This window comes from Tympanuchus pallidicinctus, unplaced genomic scaffold (genome assembly GCF_026119805.1).
Source record: "Tympanuchus pallidicinctus isolate F22 unplaced genomic scaffold, pur_lepc_1.0 scaffold1, whole genome shotgun sequence".
NCBI classification, from domain to species: Eukaryota; Metazoa; Chordata; class Aves; order Galliformes; family Phasianidae; genus Tympanuchus; species Tympanuchus pallidicinctus.
This window is the reverse complement of record NW_026294618.1, coordinates 64,789,794-64,814,999: the sequence shown is the minus strand read 5'-3', so window position 1 is coordinate 64,814,999 and position 25,206 is coordinate 64,789,794. Positions and strand designations below refer to the sequence as shown.

General features: G+C 35.5%; 1 protein-coding gene across 7 annotated transcripts in view; it reads right to left on the bottom strand.

Annotated features, from left to right (window-relative positions):
* Nucleotides 1-25,206, bottom strand: part of MAP3K4 (mitogen-activated protein kinase kinase kinase 4) — a 68,704-nt gene that overhangs the window by 11,655 nt on the left and 31,843 nt on the right. For 4 of the 7 annotated variants that reach the window (XM_052683716.1, XM_052683681.1, XM_052683731.1 and 1 more), the window contains exons 5-21: nt 23,401-23,547; nt 21,438-21,595; nt 20,925-21,041; nt 20,414-20,513; nt 20,202-20,285; nt 18,294-18,560; nt 16,393-16,542; nt 15,446-15,607; nt 14,385-14,518; nt 12,685-12,763; nt 10,050-10,128; nt 7,940-8,036; nt 6,936-7,052; nt 3,906-4,006; nt 2,287-2,367; nt 890-1,081; nt 175-245 (exon numbers count right to left, since the gene is read on the bottom strand). In XM_052683716.1, coding sequence (XP_052539676.1) covers nt 175-245; nt 890-1,081; nt 2,287-2,367; nt 3,906-4,006; nt 6,936-7,052; nt 7,940-8,036; nt 10,050-10,128; nt 12,685-12,763; nt 14,385-14,518; nt 15,446-15,607; nt 16,393-16,542; nt 18,294-18,560; nt 20,202-20,285; nt 20,414-20,513; nt 20,925-21,041; nt 21,438-21,595; nt 23,401-23,547 — 2,136 coding nt within the window. The remainder of the gene's footprint in view (nt 1-174; nt 246-889; nt 1,082-2,286; nt 2,368-3,905; nt 4,007-6,935; nt 7,053-7,939; nt 8,037-10,049; nt 10,129-12,684; nt 12,764-14,384; nt 14,519-15,445; nt 15,608-16,392; nt 16,543-18,293; nt 18,561-20,201; nt 20,286-20,413; nt 20,514-20,924; nt 21,042-21,437; nt 21,596-23,400; nt 23,548-25,206) is intronic. The other 3 variants (XM_052683692.1, XM_052683700.1, XM_052683709.1) reach the window with 3 other exon arrangements.

Below are 25,206 nucleotides of genomic sequence, written 5' to 3'. Positions count from 1 at the left end.
ACATAAGGAAAAACAAGCAACAAAAAGCAATTGTGGCCACACGAAGAAACAATTTGTCTTCCAGTCCTTTTTGAGCTAGCTAACAACGATGTTCAGAAGACCTTACTGCCCTACAGCACGTGTATATTTGGTTTGGAAAAAAGCAGCAGCGATTCTCACATACTGAATACTCACTTCTTTCATAGCCATCAGCTCTCCAGTGTCAACACTAATACAGGTGTATACCTTCCCATACTGGCCTTCACCTGCAGTTAAAATAAGACAAATGAATTACACTACAGTGAATAATACATCAACTGATCTCACCTTGCCAAAGTCATTCAGCTGCATTTTCATTTAAAATTTCAAGTAGCTTTTAACCTGTAGCACCTAATAAAATACCCATAGTCCTGAATTCAATGCAGCAATAAAAAGTGTAAGCAACTGAACAGGCTGATCTGAAAGAAAACCACTCAAGTGTGAGGATTTTCCTACAAATCCTGAACCAAAGAGGAAATAATAGTCATACGTGGGAAGAAACCACAATGTTGGTGAATGAAACAAACCCTAAAGATTGTGGTCATTTCTACTCATTTTTGTGTTTCTTCCAAAAGCAGAACTCAGCAAATCAAAGCAGATTTGAACATGTGCAGGAACTGAAGGATCATACATAAGTAATCACCCTGACCAAATCCTTTCACTCCTTTGCTTCTTATTTGGGCAGGGAAAACTTTACTGAACTTCCACAAAGTTCAGCTGCAACTGTATTTTGTATTTCAAGATCCTGATTTCAGTGATGCTGGTATTACCTACGCAAAGATGAAATATCTCAGAAGACAGTCTCAGACTGCCTTCAAAAAAAATTACATTTTCTTTCCCAGTCTGACAAATGAACATTTAACAAACTTACCAATTTTGTTTCCTCTTTGCCACTTGAAAGTCACTTTTCTCAAACCTACATGCATGACATTGTCGTAAGATTTTGGTGTGTCACAAACTTGGCCAATGATATTCTTCCTCCTCATCTCTCTGTATCTCCTTTCTTCAAACAACTGAACAGACTTTTGAACAGCTTCAATTGGTGCTTGTTTGGAAACAGTGTCTGAAAGGAAGAGTGATGAGCAATTTATGACTAAAAATGCTCTCTGTTTTTATGTTTTATTTTGTTACCTTTTGATATCTGTACAATCAATGAATGTACAGATGTTATAGTTATAAGATACACCAGACAGCTTGGTTACACACTTATTACACCAAAGCAGAATAGATGCTTACCCATGTATCCTGGGCTCGCTATGAAAATCCAATGGAGGGGATCTCCAGAAGAGATCCTTCCCCACTGGTAGTCAGCTCTTAAATGGGTCTAGGAGAGATGGAGCCAGGCTCCACCCCTTCCAGCAGCACAGGTGAATTGCCTTCACCTGTGATTCAGCAGTTCCCATACAGATATCACACCAAGGGACTTGACCTACAGGATAACTTTTGTGCATCAAATTTCAGAAGTAGCAAAAGGATGAAGCATTTTAGACATCACGTATGAATAAAATATGAAACTAAAGGAAATATAATTTATCTTAAGTTTTATTCTACTAATCTTTTAATTGATTAAAGGAAGTTAAATGTTTGAAATGCAAAGATCTATTTTCTGGTTTTTTTTTTATTTGTTATATCTCCCCTGTAATTAACCACAGGTAGATAATGGAAATGTGTTAGGGTTATTAAGGACAGAATGGCAGTTAAGTTTTTTACTCTACTGAATTGTAAGAGAGTTCTGTTATTACAGATATTTTGAGGTAACTCAAAAACTCCAGATTTGAAGTCTCATCATGAAACTGAATCCTAGCCAGTGAAGCTAAAAAACATTTCAATAAAGCAGTCATTTATACACTCCTTGTTAAGAAGAAGAATTACACGTCTGTCTAGTTTAACCTTTTTCAAACAGCTTCCAAAAGATGGAGATACTGAAATATCCCCGTATTCTTCTGCCTACGATTACTGCCAGTTTTTAATCCTTTTGTTATCTACAGTAGATAGTAAGAACAGTTCCTTTGCAGCATTTGCAGCATTCTTTTAGAAACTTTGTTTGCTCCTCGCTCTTCTTTTCCTTCCAGGTTAAACCAATTCCATTTATTCACTGTTTATGTTCCAAATGAAAAAAAAGCCTTCTAGATTTCTGGGAAAAAAAAAAAAAATCCCCTTCCTGGGAACAAAACTGTGAAAACCTTTTCAAATGAGCATTAAAATTGAGCATTAAAACATAGCAATAGCTTAGGATGTGCCACACTATGGTGACTTCTAGACTCCCACCTTTGGTCTGGTTGATTAAGGTTCTGAGCTCCCAGCTCCGCCGCGATGAGCCACTTGAATCTCCTTTTGGATATGATGGTTCTAGAGAAATAATACTGTCAGCATAAAAGTGGCTTTATCTCATATTAAGGATTATGCAGTCATATGCAGCAGAAACTGAAATCTTACATATCAACACCCTACAAGTATATAAAGCAGTGTAAGCTCCCAAATTAAAAAATGATTTATTTTTAAAAAACAAGTTATGAGAGATACGGTTTAGCACAAACAATACTGGTGGTATGTGGGTGGTTGGATTAGATTACATCTTAGAGGTCTTCTCCAATCTTAATCTTAATGAATCCGTGATTCTATGAAAGCTATTCTGAAATGAGATATAATTTATATAGGAAAAGAGCTCTCCTTCAGCAACTGAGGAAGCACTTCAAGTCAGGGCATGGAGAATCATACGTAGGATATAACTCAGCAGGAAAGCAAACTTTAAACTTCCTCATAAAAAAGACTAGCTTCTTTCCAATATAAGTCAATCTTCCATTCAAACATCTATATTAAAAAGATATATATTAAAAAGAGAATAAGCCTGTAACAAACAATAATTTCACTGTCTTCTTAAAGCAAAATAAAACACACCACTCGGGATAAATTTCCACTGTATGTGTTTTGCTTCGTTTTGCAAAACAACAGCAATACCAGCTCTGCTTTGTTTGTGATTTCATACTTCATTCTCATTTGCACAGAACACATCACCTTACAAGAGGAGGCTTAGGGGGAGATCTTCATTAACATGTAGGAATATCTGAAAGGAGGATGCAAAAAATACACAGCCAGACGGCTCCTTTCAGCTGTGCCCAGTGCCAGGACAAGAAGCAGTGGGCACAAATTGGAACAACAGATGTTCTATCTGATCACCAGGAAGAGCTTCTACCTGCTGTGCAGGTAGCTGAGCACTGGCACGAATTGTGGAGTCTCCTCCTTGGAGATCTTGAGAACTCACCTGGACCTGGGCTGAGGCATCCTGCTCTGAGTGCCTCTACTGGAGCTAGGCTGCAGCAGTGGACCCAGAGGGCTCTTATAAACTCAGCCACACTGTGATTCTGCTTTTATTACCAAAAAATACCACACATACGGGGGCTGGGTACACCTAGAGGAACCCTGATTGAGACAAAGTCACCCACACTGCTTTGCATTCAAGTAACAGCAAGTGTCTGTAACATGAATGCTGCAGTGGTAGTTAAAGAATTTGACTGGAAGCTCTTCACTGCCCCAGTGGGTCCAGTTTATTGTATGTTTACTTTGTTAACAGCACTCAGAAATTCACTATCTGATGGGGTATAATTCAGCAACCATGGTACTCAGTTCATTTAGCATAATGTAACTTCGTAAGACACCAAGAAATTCCTTTAGGTATAATTCGGAAACAATATGGAAAGCAAGAGAACAGTTATATCTGAAAACAGAAGAACTGAAAGTATAACCCTGGGAGTTAAAAATGTAAGTCTGAATGGGAAAGGTGGAAAAAAAAAAAATTGAGAGGGTTAAGGAGCAGGAACTGATAAAAATCTGTTAAAGGCATAAATCATCAGCACATTCAGGTCACAACCTAATATTGTGACAATCACCTTCTCGCTCCTCAGTGGGACTGGAGTGACGACTAAGGGATCTGAACTGCAACTCGGCCGCTATTGAAGCCAGTCGATCATTTTCAGGGACACTGGAACCCCTGTTAAATAGAGCCATCGTACCCATTAACATTGCACTAAATAGCTACTAGTGACAATTTAACTGCAGTTTAGAAGAGAAAAAAAAAAAGCTATGAAGCCTAGGATATGAACCACGAAAGAAAAACTGATGCTGAGATGCAAATGGAAAAACTGTCAGCTATTTTTTCCCCAAAATGAAGACTTTTTATATAATTTTCACTATGCCACTATTTATGATAAAAACCTCCAGCTTTTAAATCATTAACTATGTGAAACCGTTGTTGGTCATAACAGACTCTTCTACTGATACGTAACACACTAACAAAGCAGTTGCTGCAGGACATGGCTGGTGCCAGGTATGGATATGCAGTCAGAAGTGATTCAGCTTGGTGATAACCTGAGCCACATTATCAGATGAAGAACAGTGACTTAATTCATATGCTTCCAGAGCACAAGTACAAAGTCAAGGCCCATAACCGCTAAATAAGAACCAGCAGGTAGAAGCACAATTCAGCAGACAAGACACAAAGTGTTAAATTATCTGTAGTCCAGGCCCTACCTCCTTTAAAAAGCAGAGTGCAATTAGATATCTCAGAATAAGACCCAAATGAATAAGCATGTTGAACAGAAAAAGAAACAGTACTGAGAGAAATGAGTTTTAAGACCTTAAGTCTTCAGACACCTTTTTCCAGCTACCAAGATATTGATGAAACCACCCAGGTTTTACAGTAAAAACTGCAAAATTTCCTATGGTAGATCTCTTTTGCACAAGGTTCTCCTCTCATTTTTTAAGGGGTGGAAGAGCTGTGATTGATACCTCCTAATATTTTAGAGTATGGGCTAAACGTTACTGAAAATGAGGAACGCTATTAAACCCTTCACTGACAGTTGATACAAGAGCTGTATGGGAAGTCCTTCCTATCCTACAATATGTTTTCCTAATTAAATATTTTTTTAAAAAAAGCAGCACACACAACCTTGAAAAAAGAAGCCAAAGACCGGGACACTCTTTCCCATATGATGTTCTCAGTATGTTTGTTCTATAGTGCCTGCAACTTCAAAAAGCCTGTTGAAATTTGAGGAGTAAGTGAGCAAGTGAAAATTCTCAATGCTCTTTGGGAAGTTGAGCTTTTAACCAGTAATACTAAGGAGATAAAGAAAAGGATTTCTAATAGTACAGAGCTCAAAAACTCCTGATGTCACTAAAATACAGCAGTAACCAAATAGAAAAGTCTAAGTATCGTAACTTTGAATGCGAATGTTTGAAATCCACATTGGTCCTGTCCTATCCACCCAAATTCCTTATTGCCTGTGACCATAAAGACTGCCTGCATGTTCTCAGGCACAGAAATAGAGTAAATGAGAGATACTTGCTAAATTTTTTCCCTGATCCTGGATAAATATAAAATGAGGATTAATATCATCAGCTAGCTCAGAAATTAAACATTTATATACATCATTAGCACAAATGCAGGACAAATTTATACCTATAATTAATCTCAATGCGAATAACTAAATATTACTACTTCAGATTTCATTTTCCAGCTATACTGAACAGCTGTTATTTGTGTGTGTGTTTTTTAAAAGCAAAACTTCAACAGACCTATGGCAGCATTTATGCACTATGCACTGCCCAATTCAATTGATGTATCTAGTTTCTGCATTCAGCCCTTTATGGTTATGCAATGCTTATAATCATGCCATAAATGTCCAGTGAGATTTTGGAAAGTGCACAAAGTTTGTGCACTTAAGTTAGTGCTTCTGCACTATTTCAGCATCTGGACCTCACACCTCTTGCATACAGAGCCAAATGCCACTTTCTTGACCCAACAGATTCCACTTTTCTGCTGAAGCAAAATAAACGAAATCTGTACTTAGGACTGCAACGTATTACAAGTTCTTCTGACTACATTAACAGCAGAAACTTGCTTTAAATATATTACATTGTAATATTTGGCCATCCTTTTAACAAAACCAACTGAATAACAATCAGCAGATACCCTGTGTAATAAAAAAAAAAAAGAAACAATCAAACAAGTTCTGCATTTGATTTTCAAAATCATAAAAACAAATTAATCTTTACCCTGTATGCATATAAATGTGCCAGAATCTCCCAGTGAAAAATCTCTAGAATTTTACTTACTTGAAAGGGGCTTTTCAAGCGCATAGCACTGCAGATTACTGCCTGCTTTGTCTTTTTTTCAAGAGTGGGCTTAAAATGGAAGCATGAAGGATAAAAGCAGATAGTATGAATGACAAAAATTCAGGCCTTTTGTCAACAAAAAAGACTTGCATGAAAGATACTGTATACAAAGCTGCAATTTAATACCCTCTCAAGACCTTAGTATGTGCTTTTGTTGTCCAGTTGGTATGGGTAGCAAATGAAAATCATTTTTATTGAATGAAATATTTTACTAGTCTAATCTTGTTTGCCAGCATCTAATGTTTCAAAATAATGATGGCAGATAATCACAATGCCAAAACTGTTACCTAACAAAACAAAAACAAGGATAAAAACAAACAAACAAATATCACACCTTGGGTTGATTTGTATTAAGAATCAACTTAGTGCCAAGTGTTAGTTATCAATACAACTTAGTAAAGTTATACCAAACTGACTAGATTATGTTAATCTCATGGACGTTTTCAACTAAATGAGTTTGTTATCTACTGACTCCAAATGTCAGAAGCACATGCTTAAACTACAAATTTGGTTGAGAGATTTTAATTCTGAGAAGGGGTTTTTCATCAGTATCTACAATATCAGATCCTACTCAAGTCAAACAGGAATGAAGAAGCCAGTGGAACATACGATGGGGTGGAAAAGCACGGTGCAAATGATCTACTGGAATGCAAGTAGGTGGAAACAGTTATATGGATGATGTAAGTAGAATGAGACTGCTACGTCATGGAGCTGGGTATCATTTGTACTGCTGACTTTTGTACTACCTGGTATCATTTGTACTGCTGACAGATTTGGGTTGAGCTGAGTCGCTACCGATGGGAGCGGGGCGACTGACAGTAACGCTGCAAGGGTTCCGTGCATCACAAGGGACATTCCGTGTGCTGTGGCAAGAAGAAAAACTTCAGGAAAGAGTTCAAAAAAATAATAAAGATGGAGCTGAAAGTTTACTTGAAAAAATGAAATTCTGAAGCGTGCACATTGAGGCATGACTTTAAATGTCGTCCAAATACCTAAAGACTTTCCTGTGAAGCAATCTTGGGCCTCAGAAGCCTCAGGAAATGTCAGTATGTGCAAGAAAAATCATCCTTAAAATAATGACCTCTAAGTCTTTAGATTAATGCCAGCATCAGCCAGCAGCTAAGCAATTCTGAAAAAAGACAAGTGTGTAATTTGACTGTGCTGCTGTCCTTGAAAAATAAGACCTTCTGTATAAAAAGATGCATGATGAGGTCTATATGAAAATTTTCACGTCAACTCTTTCAAAGGGAAGCAAACTCATTCGTTGTTTTTAGGTTGTCAAAGATTGATAATGATGCAAAAATTCCACCAAATTCCAGAATACTACATTTTTTTAAATCTTACCTAAAGCTAAACTACAGAAACCACTGTCACAGTCATGTAGACAGAGATTCTAAGTAGGGAAAGAAAAAAAAAAATGAAGTCTTGCTATCAAATAGTTTTCACTAAACTGAAACTTATTCCACTTCTACAGAGTTTTCAGGAAAGACAAAAAGGATGAGTGACTTCACAGTGGGGAAGCATGCACCAATAAAAACTGCAAAATAAAGGGGCAGAAGGAGAGGAAAAGAAAGTAGTTTTATTGTCTTTAAAAGCACTTCTATAAAAATTGAGATCACTAATACACCAGTTCTGTCCAACAGTTTTGTCTTCTGGAACAAAGATATGATGTTCCACTCATTGTGTTTCAAGAATCAGCACAGCCACAAGATGATTAAACAGTTTAGAAACATAAACTAATGCTAAATACCTGAAGCCTTCAGGAGTGGGGATGATAAGATGAGGATTTGGTGGGTCACTATGGCATCGAGGTACTTTCACAGGACGAGGACTGTTTCGATGAATAGCTGCAAACATCAAAAAAAAAAAAAGATCTTAACTCAAATGGCAGAAAAATTCTGTTATGAACATTTCAAGACACAAAAGTAACATCAACTGCAATTTCACAGAAATATGTGCAAACCAGCACGTATTTTCTTATCCTTTAAGAAAATATCCTAATCACTCAGATTTTAAATAAAGCCATTATAAAGCTATGAATAATAAACATTATTCACACTATATCATGTAACACTTCATTAGAAAATAATTAAAATTCCCAAGAAAATGAAAAACCAGCAATTTGAAGATGCATACTTACTCGAATAAAAGTAAATCCTCGTTATTTCAACTTCATAGTTGAAAGAATGTTTTATTATCTTACTTCAAAGTAAATACTAGCGAATTGAATAATAATTAAAAAGCAAACAACACTATTATGTCCATTTTGCATAAAAATTAGCTTTCTCAGACAACAGGAAGCAAAATGAACTAGGGAAAAAACACATGCGACAGTTTTACCAATGCTAATGCTCTTCCCTTGGCAGTCTGCAAATAAATGGTGAACAGGGAAAGGGTCATATCTAAATCAGCCACACTGACCTTCATTCATCATCATCATCATCATCAGCTCATTCAGTGCCCAGAAAAGTAGTTAACAGTGTTTCCCCATTCCCCAATATCTCCCTAAGTAGTCAGACAATTATGGTGACACAAGATAGCTGATTGCTCATCAAAACCTAGACAGTTCCCTTTCTGCAAGGCCAGATTAATCATGGCAAGTTTGTTTTCTGCCTTATTTGCACTACCATGCTTGTCAGGACCAGTGCTGGTTTTCCTGCTATAATTTGCAAGGACAGTAGCAGAAGGTAGAATCCAGTCCACAAAGGTGGATCCATGCTGCTTCACAAAGGAAAAAGACAAGATGAAACACCAGGAGACTCCCTGTTGTGTATCTATAGGCAACAGCATCTGAATGCAACTGAATTCTAAGCTTTAGGAAAGAGGGCAAAGATCACAGTGGGTTTAAGTCACTCAATACCGAATACAAAGAGAACTAGGAATTCTTATTTTCTTCCTGATCACGAGACAGAAAGGAGTATCTTCAATAACTGCAGCTAGGATATAGTTTACGTTCAGTTATGTTTATTTACAACACAGTGTAAAAAGTGAAAGTACAGGTTTTGCATCACAGTACAGAATTTGACTAATATATATTTTAGGCAATACTTCTATCCAAGGAATTATGCTGACTTAGATTGTGAAAGGTTTCTCAGTTACAAGAATTCTTCATAAAAAGTAAAACTTGCCTAAAATAACTGAAAAACTTCCTCTTGGCCAAATTACCTTCCCTTCATGCCACTGACCATCAACCCTATCCAGGAAGTGGGCATCAGGAGAAAGACAGGAAGATGTGGTATTTTGAAAGTTAAACCACTCAGTGGACTTGGGAAGGAGAGAAACAGTGCTGAGAGGAAGGGGTGTAAAAGAGAAACACAGCTGAGGAAACATCCTTCTTCTCATGATAAACAATAAAATATCTTGATCTTTTTCTTATGCCAAACAAAGGTATTTTTTAAGCCATGACAAACTTTGATTTTGGAGAACTGATTCCCACAGCTCTATCTCATGCCTCTAAATATAACTACTCTATACTTCAACACTTATATAAAAGTCTGTCACAAGTGTGAACACCTGCAGCACCACAGAGAAAATTTGGGAGAGGGAGCTGTGAATGTCTGTCTGAAGTGAAAACTGCTTCTTTAACCAACCTTTAGAAAACACAATCCTCCAGAAGATCTGCAAAACTTCACAGGGATCCAAATCAGACAAAAGCATTTGTAAAGCTTCTAAATTTCTTGAGTAAAACCACTATTTATCTACATTTCCCTCAGACAATCACGATTTCCCATCAAGGATCACAAAAGCTTTGAAATAAAATCTTTATTTCTCTTTTTAGCTTTTAAAAACTAATTTACAATCAAAATTATATAGCAATAGCAGCAAAACTGAAGAACCAACACCAGTAACTTCTGCCTTACCAAGGTACAGACCTGTAACAGGACTGTGAGGCTTTCCAATAACATGGCCAATGCACTCATTCATCAGAGCTTGTAAACTCTAGAAATGCAAACAGAAAATGTTGTGATATCTTACATTTCTGGAGAGTTCATAACAATACAGTAAATCTTACAGTAATAAAATTATGCTGATTAAATATGTAATATCTCAAAAACTACACACTTCATTCTCCAGTCTACCAATGATATTAAACTTTAGGATGCATATAAGGTTTTGACTGTTTTTTTTGTTTTGTTTTGTTTTTTTTTACATAGAAAGGCTTAATTTTGCCTTGTCTGCTGACCTTGGCAAAACTCAGTAACCATGAGAACTGAACAATGATTCACCATAAAAAATATTTCATAATATAAAGCCAGTGAAACTTACAATTATCCATCACTAATAAAAATGTACAATCAAGCATGCTGGAACAGAGAATGTTGCAACAACCTCTGCTACCTTCCCTCCATACCCTGACCCCACTCCTCAACAAGAAACAGTGAAAGAATATGGGTGAGAGTATGACAGCCTGAATCATAAGATTAAAGTCTGTAAAACAGTGAATATGATGCACTGCACAGTAAAAGACATCCACCTTCCTAACCTTCCCAAGAAGTAAGTAAAACTCTTGGGAAAGAATGTTTATTAGTCAAATCACTGAACTTAGGCTCAGGCAATCTGAGCTTGATTATGAGTTGTACTCATAATTGTCCATGTAAGCTCACACAAACTATTAAATCTGACTCTGATTCAATTTACTTGTCAGAACACCAGGGATAAAATTTATCTTCGCAATAAATAAATGAAATAAAATCATGTTCTTTGGTACAGTTGCTACGAAAGCCACTTCTAACTACCAGCCACTCAGACTGGTCAACATTTCTTCTAGAAATTCAAAAATGTACTGAAGACTGGAACTTGAAGCCAGAGCTACATTAACTGAAAGAACAGTGATTACATTTAAAAAAAGTGTTTAGTCTCTGATTGGCTTATCAACTTAGACTGAGCTTAAATCTATCTCAAACTTAAATCTAGAGCTCCAAATCCAGACCTCTTTTTAATGCCATCAGGTATATATATATATATATATATATATACATATATATATAAAATAATAATAAAAATATAAACTACATATATATACAAAATAATTTCAATAAGAGATTAAGATTGACATAGGCATTTCTAGGTAAAATGCTGTAAACTGGTGTTATACAGCAGTCAAACTAAATTATCGTAAGGAGCTTCAAGCAATGCTCTCCAAAACTGAAATCCAGCTTTAACAAAGCAAAACTTCAGAAATGCAGTGAAGGTTTTGGTTTTTTTCCTCTTTCTCTCCTACTTGTTCCACGTCCAAACTTAATCTATATTAGATAATATTGGCTTTGAATTTTTTTTGTATGTGTGAAACACCTGTCATAAAAACCCTGTTTGAGGAAATGTCAAGGTATATTAGATAATTATCAGTCAACAAACTAACTCATGCATGATTGCTTGTTAGCACACTTTCATGGTCACAAGAAAGCATCAGTTCCACTTACAGACAAAATTACCAGTTTTTAATGTCATGGGCCACATTATTTCCTCCTTAGAAGCTTCCTCATAAATAACAACCTCTAACAAGATAGTAACACCAAAATACACACACATTACTCTTCAGAATAGCAGGTACCTTTGAAACTGCATCAAATCAGATAAGTAAAGCTGAGGGGCTACTTACTAAAACTACAGTATTACTGTATTACCATTGTAAGCTTAACCTTCTCATTCAGGCAGACAACTCTTTTACAGCAACATAGACACAGAAGAACAAAAACATACCTTAGTTGAGAGCTGTTGGCAAAAATATAAGTAGAAACTATAAACTACATAGTTTCTGTGTAAATTTCTGTGTAAAGCAAGACTAAAGTGGCTAGCATAACAGATCTTGAAACTAAAAATAAAAAATTAAAAATCAGAGAACCTTTGTGGCAACTGTACTTCTACTTCTGTGTAGTACTGTATCAAGATCAGAAATAAATCCTCAGGATTTTATTTCCACAGAAGAAAAGGGAAGGCAAAGCAATGAAAAAAAAAAACCAACAGTATTGGTTGCAGTCCAGTTAATTACATAATAGTTACAGTCTATTGGTATTTTCACAGTAAAAACAAATGAGACATTCCTTAAAATCAATTTGATATCATCATAATTTGAAGAAATACACTTAAGCGATTGTGCTTTTGTTCATAAGGTCAGTGAACTTCGGGTGCTAAGACTCAGAAGCTTGTATTCAGAAATTTATTAGGATATTCACTTTTTTTTTAATTAACTCTGCAGTAAAGGCTCTATCAAATTCTCCCCGCCCAGAGACAGGCCTCCCAGGACAGCACAGGCAAACTGTCAGCAATTTGAAAATATTAATGCCAGTGGTCATAACCATACACTGTTCATAACTTTATGAACTAAAGAGATGTCATCATCATCATCATCATCATCAGTTTTTACACAACAGCAATTTCCAGAGCATCTGTAGTCAGACACAGCTCTATAAAAAAACACCCCTGATAACAGACAGTGATTGAAACGCTTCACAAATACTTAGAAATAAATAACAATCAGAATAACTTATTCCATACCAAGAAATCATCTTCTGGGAGAGCCGAAATAAATGCTGGTTCAATGGCTTGAAGAAAATCAAAACCTTGAGTTGCCCACCTATCTCAGAGATAGACAACATGAATTAGACAACATGAAAGCCATCACAAGAGTTTCAACAACATCAAAGAAAAGCAAATGGTAGCTATACAGATTTTTTTTCATACTTTTAGGAGGAAAAATAAGAAAACAATTTAATATATTAAAGGTAACATATTTAACTCATACTAATATTTGCTGAGTTACATGCAGATAAAGCCTGATTTTAACAAGGACATGGTCAAATAAAGCAAGCAGATGGCTGAATATTGATAAATGTACTATATCAACCCATTGAATATTCACATATGCACTATCTTCAGGTGTGGTACAATCAATTCACTCACAATGTTTTAGAGTAACAAGCCAAACCACAGTGTCCCCATCCTAAATTATCATTTTTGAAACAAGATAAAAAGACTACCAATGATTTTTTAAGAACCCGATCAGTACAAATTGGGCATCACTGGTTTCAGAGCCAGAGATTGGTAGCAAATAATTAACTTGGCTTGAGTGACTTGTGCTTTTAGCTATTCCCCGATACTGCTAGCTAAAACTGGAAGCTGCAATCCATGAGGTACAAGTAAATTATAGCAGCTACCTAATTAGGCTATTCAGACATGCTTCAGACTATTCAATCTTTCCTCCACTTCTGCCTGCAAGTAAAACAGACCACCTCTAGGAAAGACTGATCAGCCCTATTCTTTAACAGAAAAATAAAAATAAAAAATAAATAAATAAAATAAATAAAAACATCGGCAAGCACAGATCAATATAAAGCATCTACTATAAAGCAACATAATTCTACAAAATTCTGATCTGCCAGCTGCAAAGCACTGCAAAACCGCATAACTAATCAAGCTATAGTATCATTCTTATTCAGTCATCCCAGCCTCTATTTACATCCTCAATATAATGAAGATAATGCAAATCCTCTTTTTTTTCTTTTTTTATTTTTTAATGTTGGCATCCTGCAATAGAGTTTTACAGTACTAACTCTAACTCTAAGCAGACTTTGAGAGACCACTAGGCCCAACAGTACTCTCAACAGACTGAGGAAACAAGCATTCTGATATCTGTAATGTAGTTCTAGATATAGTTAGTTTAACTATTGCTTCATACAAATCTGAAGAATTTTCACCAGTGTGGAAACACTTCTTCCTCATCTGTGGGCCATACATTCAGAAGAGACTGATAGAAAGGACTTGTACAGGAGGCAAAAGCTCTTACGTGGACATCATTTCTGCAACCACACAAAACAACAGTTCTTTCTCCGTACAATACTCTGAGAACAACTGTTGCACATACAGCAGTCTTTACAGATGCCTGGTCGCATACTACTTTCGTCCAGAGCTAATAGCCCATACCCAGTTTCTGAACTGAGTCCAACGATCTCCACTTTTTCTTCCTATCAACTAACAGGAGGCAAGATGTTCAGCAGAAGACTCTGCGAAGCAACTGATGGCTTCATTTGGCTTTATGTATTTACAATTCAATTTACTTTCAAAACTCAAGTACCAGAAGCATTAATACTTTGAAAGAATTGCTTCTAAACAATTAATCAGTGCTCACAGCATGAAGAATCCTCCATATTATTTAAAAGTAACACAAATTACTGTGACATTAACAAGTTTGCTGTTACCTGGGTCGAGTGCCTCGGCCACTCTCACATTTTGTTAGCACGTAGTTCATCCATTTTCTGGCAAAGCTGATGTACTTGTCTCCAATTTTCTGCCTGAATTCTCCAGACATCAGACGAACAACTTCTTTATGGTACTGTAAGAAATCAAAGATTATTTTTCAAACAATAATAGTAATATCAGAAGTATTATTTGCAATATCCACCAGAGTACTTTCAGGCTAAGAAAACTTTGTGCAGGGTAACAATCACATCCAGATAAAATGATTTCATGCAAGCAGTTGCATAATTACAGAAAGAAATGTAAACGCGTATGACACAAAATGCATTACAGTGAGGGGCAGCACTTAAGCCATAACGTATTATTGTGTACATATGGGCATATGCTGATGTTTAGTAGTGTACACATTTAAGTAATATCCTACGTATATGCACAGACCCATAATCAGAGACTGAACTTCAAAGCAATGTTTATTTCCAGTAGTATTGCAGATAATCCAGAGAAAAAAATGAGTTGTATATAAACATTAAAAAAAATCAGAAGTACCAGATGTTTTTTAGAAGACTATCCTTAAAAGTATGTCAGCATAAAAAAAAAATATATATATATATCTAGAAACTTAAAAGGTCACAGGAATCAAATAAGGAAACATTATACATTGTATAAACATGACATTTTCTCATCAGCACTGTAGGGATAACACTCAAAAGCCACATTCAGTACATCAAAGAACCACCATAAACTTCGAAAGGAAGCTTTAATGTCTTTTTATGCTACTCCTGGTTGAAAAACAGTGAGAAGCCAAGTTACACAATGACACTCAATACCAAAGATTTCTGATTTCATCTAGAACATAACTAGGTAGCAGAGCTTGCAAGACTACACTTGAATTTAGCAAGTTCTTAACACTTTTTAAGTTTCAGACATTACTAATTGGAGTCTGTAATATCTCTCTGTTCTTTTTCAATCTTTTTCTTTCATAGTTTTTAAGTGTTCTGATAGTTTCACATCAATTATGCAAATCATATTATCATTATTGTCATTAACTCTTTGTTTTCCTTACCTCAAACCCAAAATTGTAAGCCTGAATCATGGCTTCCCGGTAGTACTGCTGCAAAGTCACAGATTCAGATTCATCAACTTCAGCATCGAACTCAGATGTGAACATATGATCAACTCTGTCAATGGCACTGCTTATCTTATTGCATAGCTGCAATGCATCATTCTAAATAACAACAACAAAACAGGATCACATTATTATTTATATTTGACTGCTGAGTAGTTTATGGCAAGCACAAATCTGATGATTACATTATTTTAAATGCAGATGTACTTTAATGTCACCACAGTTCATTCAGATTCACAATAACGAGTACTTTTCAAAATTTATATTTAAATTCTTATAATTAAATGCGGTATTGCAAATTCATTTTGTTTGCTTGTATGAGATCAACTTTAAAAACAAAGAAAGCAAAGGAAGAAAGATAGAAAATAAGCTTTACTATCTACAATATGACCCAGTCATTGGTGTTACTTTAGCAATGTTGTGTACATAGCTTCTACTGAATTCAAGAGGAAACACAGGGCCCTGATACTGAAAATTCAACACAGAAATATCTTGGTATTTCTGGATCTTTAAAAAAAAAAAAAAAAAAGAAAAAAAGAAAAAAAGAAAAAAAAACAAAATAAAAATCAAACACTTTCCTTCCATTCACAAATCCTCTCAAACACAGACATTATTTTTTCTGTTACTATATTTCTACTGCGTTACAGACTTGTTACCCACATAGCTAATATAACAATGATTATACTAACAATGCTCAAAATTACATTCACACATCCTTAGCAGAAACAGAATGAAAACCGTACTGAAAATAAATTCCAATGGTCTTGTACAAATTACAGCTGCAGAATGTCATTAGCCTTGCAGTCAACTCTCCTTACACATCTCTACTTACCAGTGATCAAAGTAAAATCATTTTTACTGAGATAATCTGGAATACTGCTTACCTTTAGTTGCTGCAGAGCTTTGGCAATGACTGGTTGGCTCGATGTCTGTTCCTGGTGGAGAGATATGAGCCCTTCTATAGATTGTTGGAAAGCTTTTCGCTGACTCACAAGGTGGGCAGACTGAATGACTACGAGAAGGAGGTTGTCAACCTAGGAATATGAGATACCACTAGTCCTTATCAACAAAACCTTCCCTCTACAAACACATCCTGCATTGGCAAATTCCAACTGGAAATTTTTGGAATTTTAACATATTATATGGTTTCTCTCTTTGCTATTCATCAGAATTCTTAACTCACACTGAAAAGCTTGATGCTGGCAATAGAGCTTGATAAACACTCATCTTTCAAGCACAGGTCTATAAGGTTAAATGCCACAAGAAGTTTTCAAGGGGAATATACTACTATTCATTTCTGGAACAATGATTACCTTGTTGAAAATTGGGAAACACCATGTTAAAAAAATGATCCTAAAAATACTTATAGAACGGCAATATCTAAGTGTAAAAATTATACTTCCTCCAAGCAGACAGAGGTAACAATCAACATAAACAAATTTTATCCAAGTGAGGTAATATATTTGAGAGGAACTGCAAAAAACACTGACTTAACCCACAGTGTCTGCTCAGATTTTGAAAATTACTAAAATATAAGAGTATGTTTGGAAAACCAGAGCTCTGATATTACAGGCTTTTGTAAAAGTACATGGAATAGCAAGTGGTGCTATCTTTGCTGTGGCGCTGTCAATTTCAAAATACAGAAAAGGGACCTGAAAAATGTTACAAAACAATACTTATTTCATCTGCATTTTTTAAATCTCCTCAGTAAACAATATTTTCAAACTCAAATTTCTTTAAATTTTGATGGCACTCTTCTACTTTTTAAAAAAAAACACCTTTTCTCAAGTTTAAATATTTTCTCTAGCTTGCAGTTAAAGCAGTGTGCAATTCAGAAGAGATTATTAAATGTTACGTAGACACAAACATAAATGCATCCATATTATATTATCTAAGTCAGATGGGATGCCATTTGCAAACTGAATTCTATCTTCTGCTGTTTTCATTTACTGAATGAAATGTTACCTTCACTACAAGTCCAATGAAATTCTAAAAACTTAATTAAAAGCCTTTTTGTTTGTTTGTTTTTTACTGTTTAGTCTTGCCTACAGATAAACAGTGTTACATACAGAAGTGGTATTTTCTATTTTCAACTGCCCGTAGCTGCTGGAGGCCCTCAGAACATCTGAGGCCACACCCAGTGATACGGAAAGTCAGTCTGTCAGTAGACAGGAGAGCCCATTTATGGTAGGGATCCAAGGAACTGCATGACATACTAAAAGGAAAATTCACTTAGCTTACCATAAGGGCATGCAAACAGGATGGGCAGGGAGTTGCAGTTGGCTCAGATACTATAGCACAGCAGAACTACTGGCAGGAACCCCCATTGGCTTGGAATGAAGGGAAGTATGACTGGAAATATTTCTTCCTAAAGAGCCACTGAACATCCAGTAACTCCACAGATATTTTACTTCAAATGTCACAATTCTCTCAAGACTGAAACTAATTTGTTTCAGTGTGTGGAAAACATGCAACTGACCTACGTTACTGAAGATTGGTGAGTTCTTAATAAAACATGAAAGTCAACCCATCTGAACACCAAATAAGACTTTAAAACGTCTTACTAAATCTATCCGTGAAAAACGTACATGGTAGAGATTAATACTTTCAAGAAACATTAAAATTCAGTGGAGTCTACTAACACAGCTAAGAATCAATCTCATGCTCTAATTTGAAGTACTACACGTAAAATGAAACATGCCTCAATTAAATCATTTTGGAAGGGGAAGACTTCAAAAATGGGTGGAGATCGCACAAACAGGCAAAACCAAAAGAAGCAACTCACCTGCATGCTTCGTAGCGTATCAACAGTTTCCACTTGCGGCACTACTTTGACGGGCTGGCCCTCCCATGCACTCCACATGTCACCCACATCATGGTCTTTGTCACTGTGTTTGGTCATTATTAAATAGGCCTCGTACGCGACCTCATCTGAATCTTTTGAGCAATCTTTTCCAGCAGCCGCATTTAGGAGCTGCAATATCACAGACTTTTCACCTGCAATACTATTTGGAACAAATACTTGTAAATTCTCAAGTCCAGAGATTTGTACCTGTAGAAGGGAATAAAATGAGATTGAATGAATGAACTTCAGTTTCTCTGAGATAAATAAAATAGGGACATGTCATCTAATTTGAACAACTTATCTCAAGTAGCTGTACAATATGCATGCTAAAGCAATATTTTTAACCAAATCATGAGTCAGAATCGGACTCTGAAAACAGCAAAACAGTTGATTTCTGTGATCCATCGTAAGGTAACTGATGTAGAGTTTAAGTTTAGTTCTTTTAGAGTTGGATACCATCATGCTAAGACAAAACACTGCATTCAACATTTTTAACATAAAGCAGGTACATTTCTCAATTAAAATCACTATTATCCATAGGTCAAAATGAAAACTGTTAACATTGTTAATGAAATCTAAAACAGTTTCCCAAAACACTACTGTGCATCTGACTGAATAGGTTTTTAAAAATTTCAACTCCCTACACAGTGATAGAAGGCAGTATATGAAGTGTTCATCACCAAAATATGTCTTACTGAGAAACTCAAAAAAGGGGAGAGTTAACACATAAAAGCAGATAAATCTTAAAGACTTCACAATGGATTATTTAACCCACATGCTCAAACAAACTTTTCAAATCCAATCTTTTCTTCAACAGTGTGCAAAGGAACAATGATACTGCCTTTAACAAAATCCTACACTGTGTCTTAGAGCAGCAGTGTAAGAAACAGTACTTTTTAAAAGTAAATGTAAACATTTCCCGACTACTCTCTCTTTTAAACAGTCCACAGACTAGTGTCCTGCTAAACCAGATGTTTTGGATTTTTTTCTCTTTTTTTTTTTTCTTTTTTTTTTTTTTAAAACAGATTATAGCTTAGGCTGGAAAGGAGTTATAAAGATCATTTGATCCATAATGGTTTTATCCATATAGTTAACAACAGCTGATGTGCTTCTCTCTTATGAACTTGTCTGTCTTCCCTTGAACCAATATCCTCTTTTAGCAATCACTCATTCAAATACAACAGGAAATTTCTCACGTAGAAGTCAGTCAATTGTTACCCAATTGGAAATTATGTACTTTAAACACATATAAGGAAAAAAAAAATAGTGCAGCAGATCCAAATAAATATAACTTACTGAAACAGTTGATTTATTTAAATTCAAATTAGAATAAAGACTAGACCAAGGAATAAAGCATGAAACCATTTGTGTGGGAGTTTATAATGCAGTCAGTATTGGGCACCTGTGCCCAATGGAATTAATTTAATTTTGCTGTGCACAGTTTTCTAGAAATAGTTAACAGAATCATAGAATCATTAAGGTTGGAAAGGACCACTAATGTCATCTATTCCAACCACCAACCCATCACCATTTGCCCATTCCTTACTAAGTGTTATTATTCCTCTCTCACAAGATGGGGAAACACTACTGCACCATTGTTGCACTTCCTAAATGAGAAATCTTTGGAAGGGCAAGTAATTAGACTCTGATTTCCCAAAACATAAGCTATAATTCTCACACAAGCACAAAGGAAATAACTGTACTGCCAATATTCAGTATTAAATACATGAAATTTTAAATATTGAGATCTACAGGTGACATTAAAAAATTGAAAATATTAGCATAAACATGCTTCGGTGTTTTGCTTAGCATCTCCACACTAATTTCATGCATTTGAACTCAATTTACCTTCACATACTCTTTTGTTTTCAGAGCATTCAGAAGATCTCCAACAGGGGCTGACAATGCAAACTCTGCTGCTATTTCAAGGTCCTAAAAGCAACATCAAAACATCAAAAAAACAACCCATCAAAAGAATATACTTTCAAACTAAATTTATTTAAAGTATATAAATAATAGTGAACATCAGTAAATCACGTGAAACTCTACTGTGAACTTACCTTCCTCAGCATTTTAGCAAATCCAAGAGCCTTAGAGGCCCTTTCTCTAGCTTCATGAAACAGTTCTTTGAGTGCTCGGCTGGTCTCTATGACAGACCTCCTGAAACATTGGTAGGAATGAAGTGACAGTGTTTTAATAAAGCATGTTAACATTTAAACAGCTATTAGAAGATTTTTTTAATTTGTCTATCAATAGAAAGATCGTAGAAAAATATATTTACAAGCAGATGATTAATATCAATTGAATTTGTCCAAGCACATTTTTGTTAAGGATATAAAAACAGAATTTAAAGATCATTAGATAACAATTTCTGACACCCTGAATTAAAAGAAGGTTATTAGGTTTTAAAAGAATGATTCAATATTACTACATGCAGAAACATCAGCAAAAAAGTCTATGGAATGTCACATTCACTAAGTTTTCATTCTAAGAATTAAAATGTAGTATGTACCTGTCAGGGGTAAAGAAACACAAGTGTGCTTATTATTATTAAGCCAAAGGGCTTAATACCTTATTTCATCTGATGCAGTACTGTCATCGGCACTGGCCCAAAATTCATCACAACTGTCTTGTAGTCCAGAATCTAAAAATATTCCTGTAGATTTCAGCAGCATTCCTGCAATATCACTGTAGCAACAGAAATGGTGGAATTTCAGTCTTATCCAGTGTAGCACGGCACCTTAAACTTCTTCCTACTCTATCCAATGCAAAAGAGCTATGTTGCCAAGTTCAATTGAAGAAGCAAGCAGCATCTTGGGCGACCTCTGTTGCTCCACATGTGCGGGCTAGCAGGAACAGGGACCTTCCATTTTAGCAGTCATTCCAGTTATAGCTAGAGTAAGCGCAATCTGCACTTACTGGATCCTGTAGCTACACTTATTGCAACAATCTAATAGCTCACAGAAAGACTATTACCTGCTTACTGAAGCCTCAATAAGTCCAGTCTGGGAACCCTGAACAAGTACTAACTTGCATAAAAACCTGGTACAAATTGGCGTCATAAACAGACTAATTAAAACCTACCAGAATAGTTTTCCAGCTTGAGCTTCTCCTCCTCTTATATAAGGAGTTATTTCTTTGGTGAAATTCCATTCTTCCTCTAGGAGATTTTTTAAACTATGAGATGCTTGAGGTAACTGCTGTAGCATTTGGATCCAGCTTCGCATGTAATCAAAGTAAACCTGCACGTGGAAAGAGATCATTTAAGCAGAAATTGTTACACAGCCTGAAACTAAGGACTACAACTTCCCAAATCAACAAGCAAACCTAGTATTATACAATTTGTAGAAAATATTTCTACATGTTTTGTTTGCTAGAAATTAAAATGAGTTATGTTTTTCCACAAAGATGGTGAAACTTATGACTCAGGAAGTAAAAAAGTGGAGCTGAAATACACTCTCTACAATACTTTTCTGAAAATACTTGTAGAGTCATCACCTTACTTGCTGTGCTGCTGTCCACCACCATACTGCCGAATACATACCGTAGTTAGAGCTAGTTAAAGCAGAACTACTGAAAAAAAGAAAAAAAAAAACCACAAAAAAAAAACAACAACATTCCTAAATCTTTTATTAACTGGATTATTCAAAAGTATTTGGATCCATACTCCTGTCCTGGATATGGAGAAGTGCAGAGAACAAGCCTCTCAGATTCTGTTATACCTTATATTCTTATATTCCTTTATGCCAACCTTACTTCTCTTTTTTTTTTTTTTTTTTTTTTTCATTACTACAGTTTTAATCTGACAAAAAAATCCAGGTAAGTACAGTTCTTCAAACACTGCCCTTAACCATATGTTTTGTTGGATCATCCATAAAATCAACAAATGGTCCTCATTAGAAATGGATAAAATTTCCTATTCTTTTCAGGTATTTTCAGATCACGATGTTGTAATACCAAGTTATGGAAAATCTTAAAACTCTACTTGACGGTGGGCAGACACTGTGGTGCTTTTCTAAATTCTGATAAGACTATTTCAGCTTGCACAGTCCTGTCACCGTCCCTTTCATGACTTACGAAATGCAAGGTCCTCATACAATTGAAACTGCTGTCAAAGTTTGAGCTCTTGCCTCACAGCACAAAACACCAGAGCTACGTAACAAAATAAGTAAGGAATTTCAGAACAGACAAGATGAATCATTTTCCTTTCACCTAGACAGGTCACTTCTGCTGGAAGTTTCTTGAAATCTCAGATGGCAATAAAAGCAGACATTCTGCGTAAGAAACTTTAGGTGTAACAACATATTTTCCCCATTACAGGCAACAAAAAGCTGGTAACAAGAAAAAACTCAACAACTGATAGTACCAGCAGCTCTGCTGATAAAACACTATTAAATAAGGAACTGAAGTAGATCTTATTGTTCTTGTTTTTATTTGTTTTTTTGTTTTGTTTTGTTTTGTTTTCCCAGAACAGTGAAGACTAAACTCATACAACTCAAAAATAATAAAAAATAAGTCACATCCAAAGGAACAGCAATTTAAATTAAATTTACTTGATTTAAATATTACTTTTAGGATTATTCAGAAATAAAGCACCTTTAAGATACTTTTGTGCTTCACTTATTACAACAATGAACAGATTAAAATTAAGGCAACTTTCATGGATGCACATAAGGTATTGAAGTATTAAGACACAATGTTGATCAAACAATTATATTTTTTTATTCACTACTAAAAGATTATTAAACATTTTAAAAAGTGTATGCAATTGACAGGTCTATTTATGAAGCATTTTCTTTTAAGTACCTGCTATTTACAGATCTACTGTTCCATGGTCCAGTAAACAAGAATTAGTATTGTTTTAAATGACAATGGCTATTATATTATCTTTAAGAGTCTTTTAGAAGAACAGCATTACGTTAATGCAGCAGAACAACAACAGGTTAGCAATATCTATACCTAATAGGAACAATACACATCTGTGAGTATTATTCAGATCAGTACTCTTAGTAGATCTCCAAATGCCTTCCCTGGTTTTGAAGCTTACCATTAACATTTTATGCAGGTCCTCTTCAAAAGCATCAATGTTGCAATCAATCTTTTGCAGGTCATCTAACACCTCACGCAACATAAATTGGTAATATTGCTTCATTAACAGGCCACCCTTTAGAACCTCCTTACACTCTCTCACTAGCTGCAAAAGAAAAACCCAAAAACCAGAGTCAGTCAAGACACTACTCGGAAATTGTCTCCAAGATATGAAAACTTAATTTTGTCAGATGTTTGTCTTAGTTTATCACTGAGCAATTTCTAAACACTTTTAGAAATGCATGCAGGTCATTCTGTATGTCTCCAGGAGAGATCTGTGCTAGATTGCCCGGATTACCTAACTGCCATCGCATCATTTGCCACATCACTGTAAACGCAGATTGGAGCTGACATTTCATATTCTGTTTTCCACCCAGGGCCACAGTAAGCACCTCACTGGATAAATATTTGGAAGTGGGCAACGGGTCTCATGATAACCAAAAACAACTTTAAACAGAAGCAAGTCATGAATAATATGCAGCGTATTTGACAGACACTTGGAGACTTAGAAGAAATGTGTTACTACACAGATTTGATTTTCAATCTATTGGTCAGGTGTCCACAACTCCAAAATCTGTACCTGAAAAGCAGTTGATACTCATTCTGCTGTTTCACTGGAAATGGCTAATCTTAGGCAAAAGATCTTCTGACCATTACACATGTTTGCTTTTGATCAAACAGTGGTCATTCTTAACCTGAAAGCTTACAAAGCTTTCTTTTTGTCTAAAGAAACATGCACAAGCACAAACACAGGAGTATATAACACAATAGATTTCAGGAGTCCACTAGCAAACGTCCCTCTCAAAATCTCTTCCAGAGCAAAGTGTGTATCTTTTTGAAATTATCATCAGTCTCCAGGTCTGGCATCCCGACCTTTTTTGAGCACCAAATTCATTAAATTAAGATCAAAAGAGGAAAGAGAAGGGTACATTTTGGTGGTCAGAGGGGATGGAGTTGTTGGTTGGTTAATCTTTTTGAATGCCTTTGTAATGGCTGTCCTGGCAAAAGAAAATATCACTGTCTCAATATATGAAAAAGTACAATGGCATGAAAGCAAAACACCCACAGCCACAATATGGCAAGAATACTTCTGAATCTTTTACAGCCCAAAACACAATACACAATGTCCTCTCAGCATGCAGGAGAAAAAACAATGGTAGCTTTCTAAACTCAGTCTTAGATCTGTTAGCAGTTCAAGGAAAAAAAGGGGAAAAAAAAACCCACAGTAATTTACTATAATGTGGAAATCTAAAAATCAGACATTTATATCCCCAGAGTGTCTTATTTAAAAATGAAAGTGTCCCACTCTCCACTCAATCACATACAGTGTACACAATGCTAATCTATCAATATTTCATTTTGCCACTGAACCCACAAAGGAAAACATCATTTGTTCTAAGAACTTAAAATTGGTATCTAATAATCAATCTGTTATTCACAGAGACAGGTGGGACACAGCAGTATCACTTGTCCCTAACACTTTACTTTGTATTATAGTACACTTCACAGATACTTGAAATGTATTTCTAATCTTCACAGAGCATCCCTTGTCTATTCCAAGATAAAATACCATTAAAACACCATTAAAAAAAAAAAAAAATTCTTATTTAAATAGTACTGCCCATACAGTAAGGTACAGTGTTATTCAATAACAGAGCATAGGATTTACAAAAAGAGCAAACTACAAATACATAATGCTAATTTTAAATGCCAGCTTTAGGAATAGAAACTTACAAGGCAGTAAACAAATCAAAAACATGGTCTA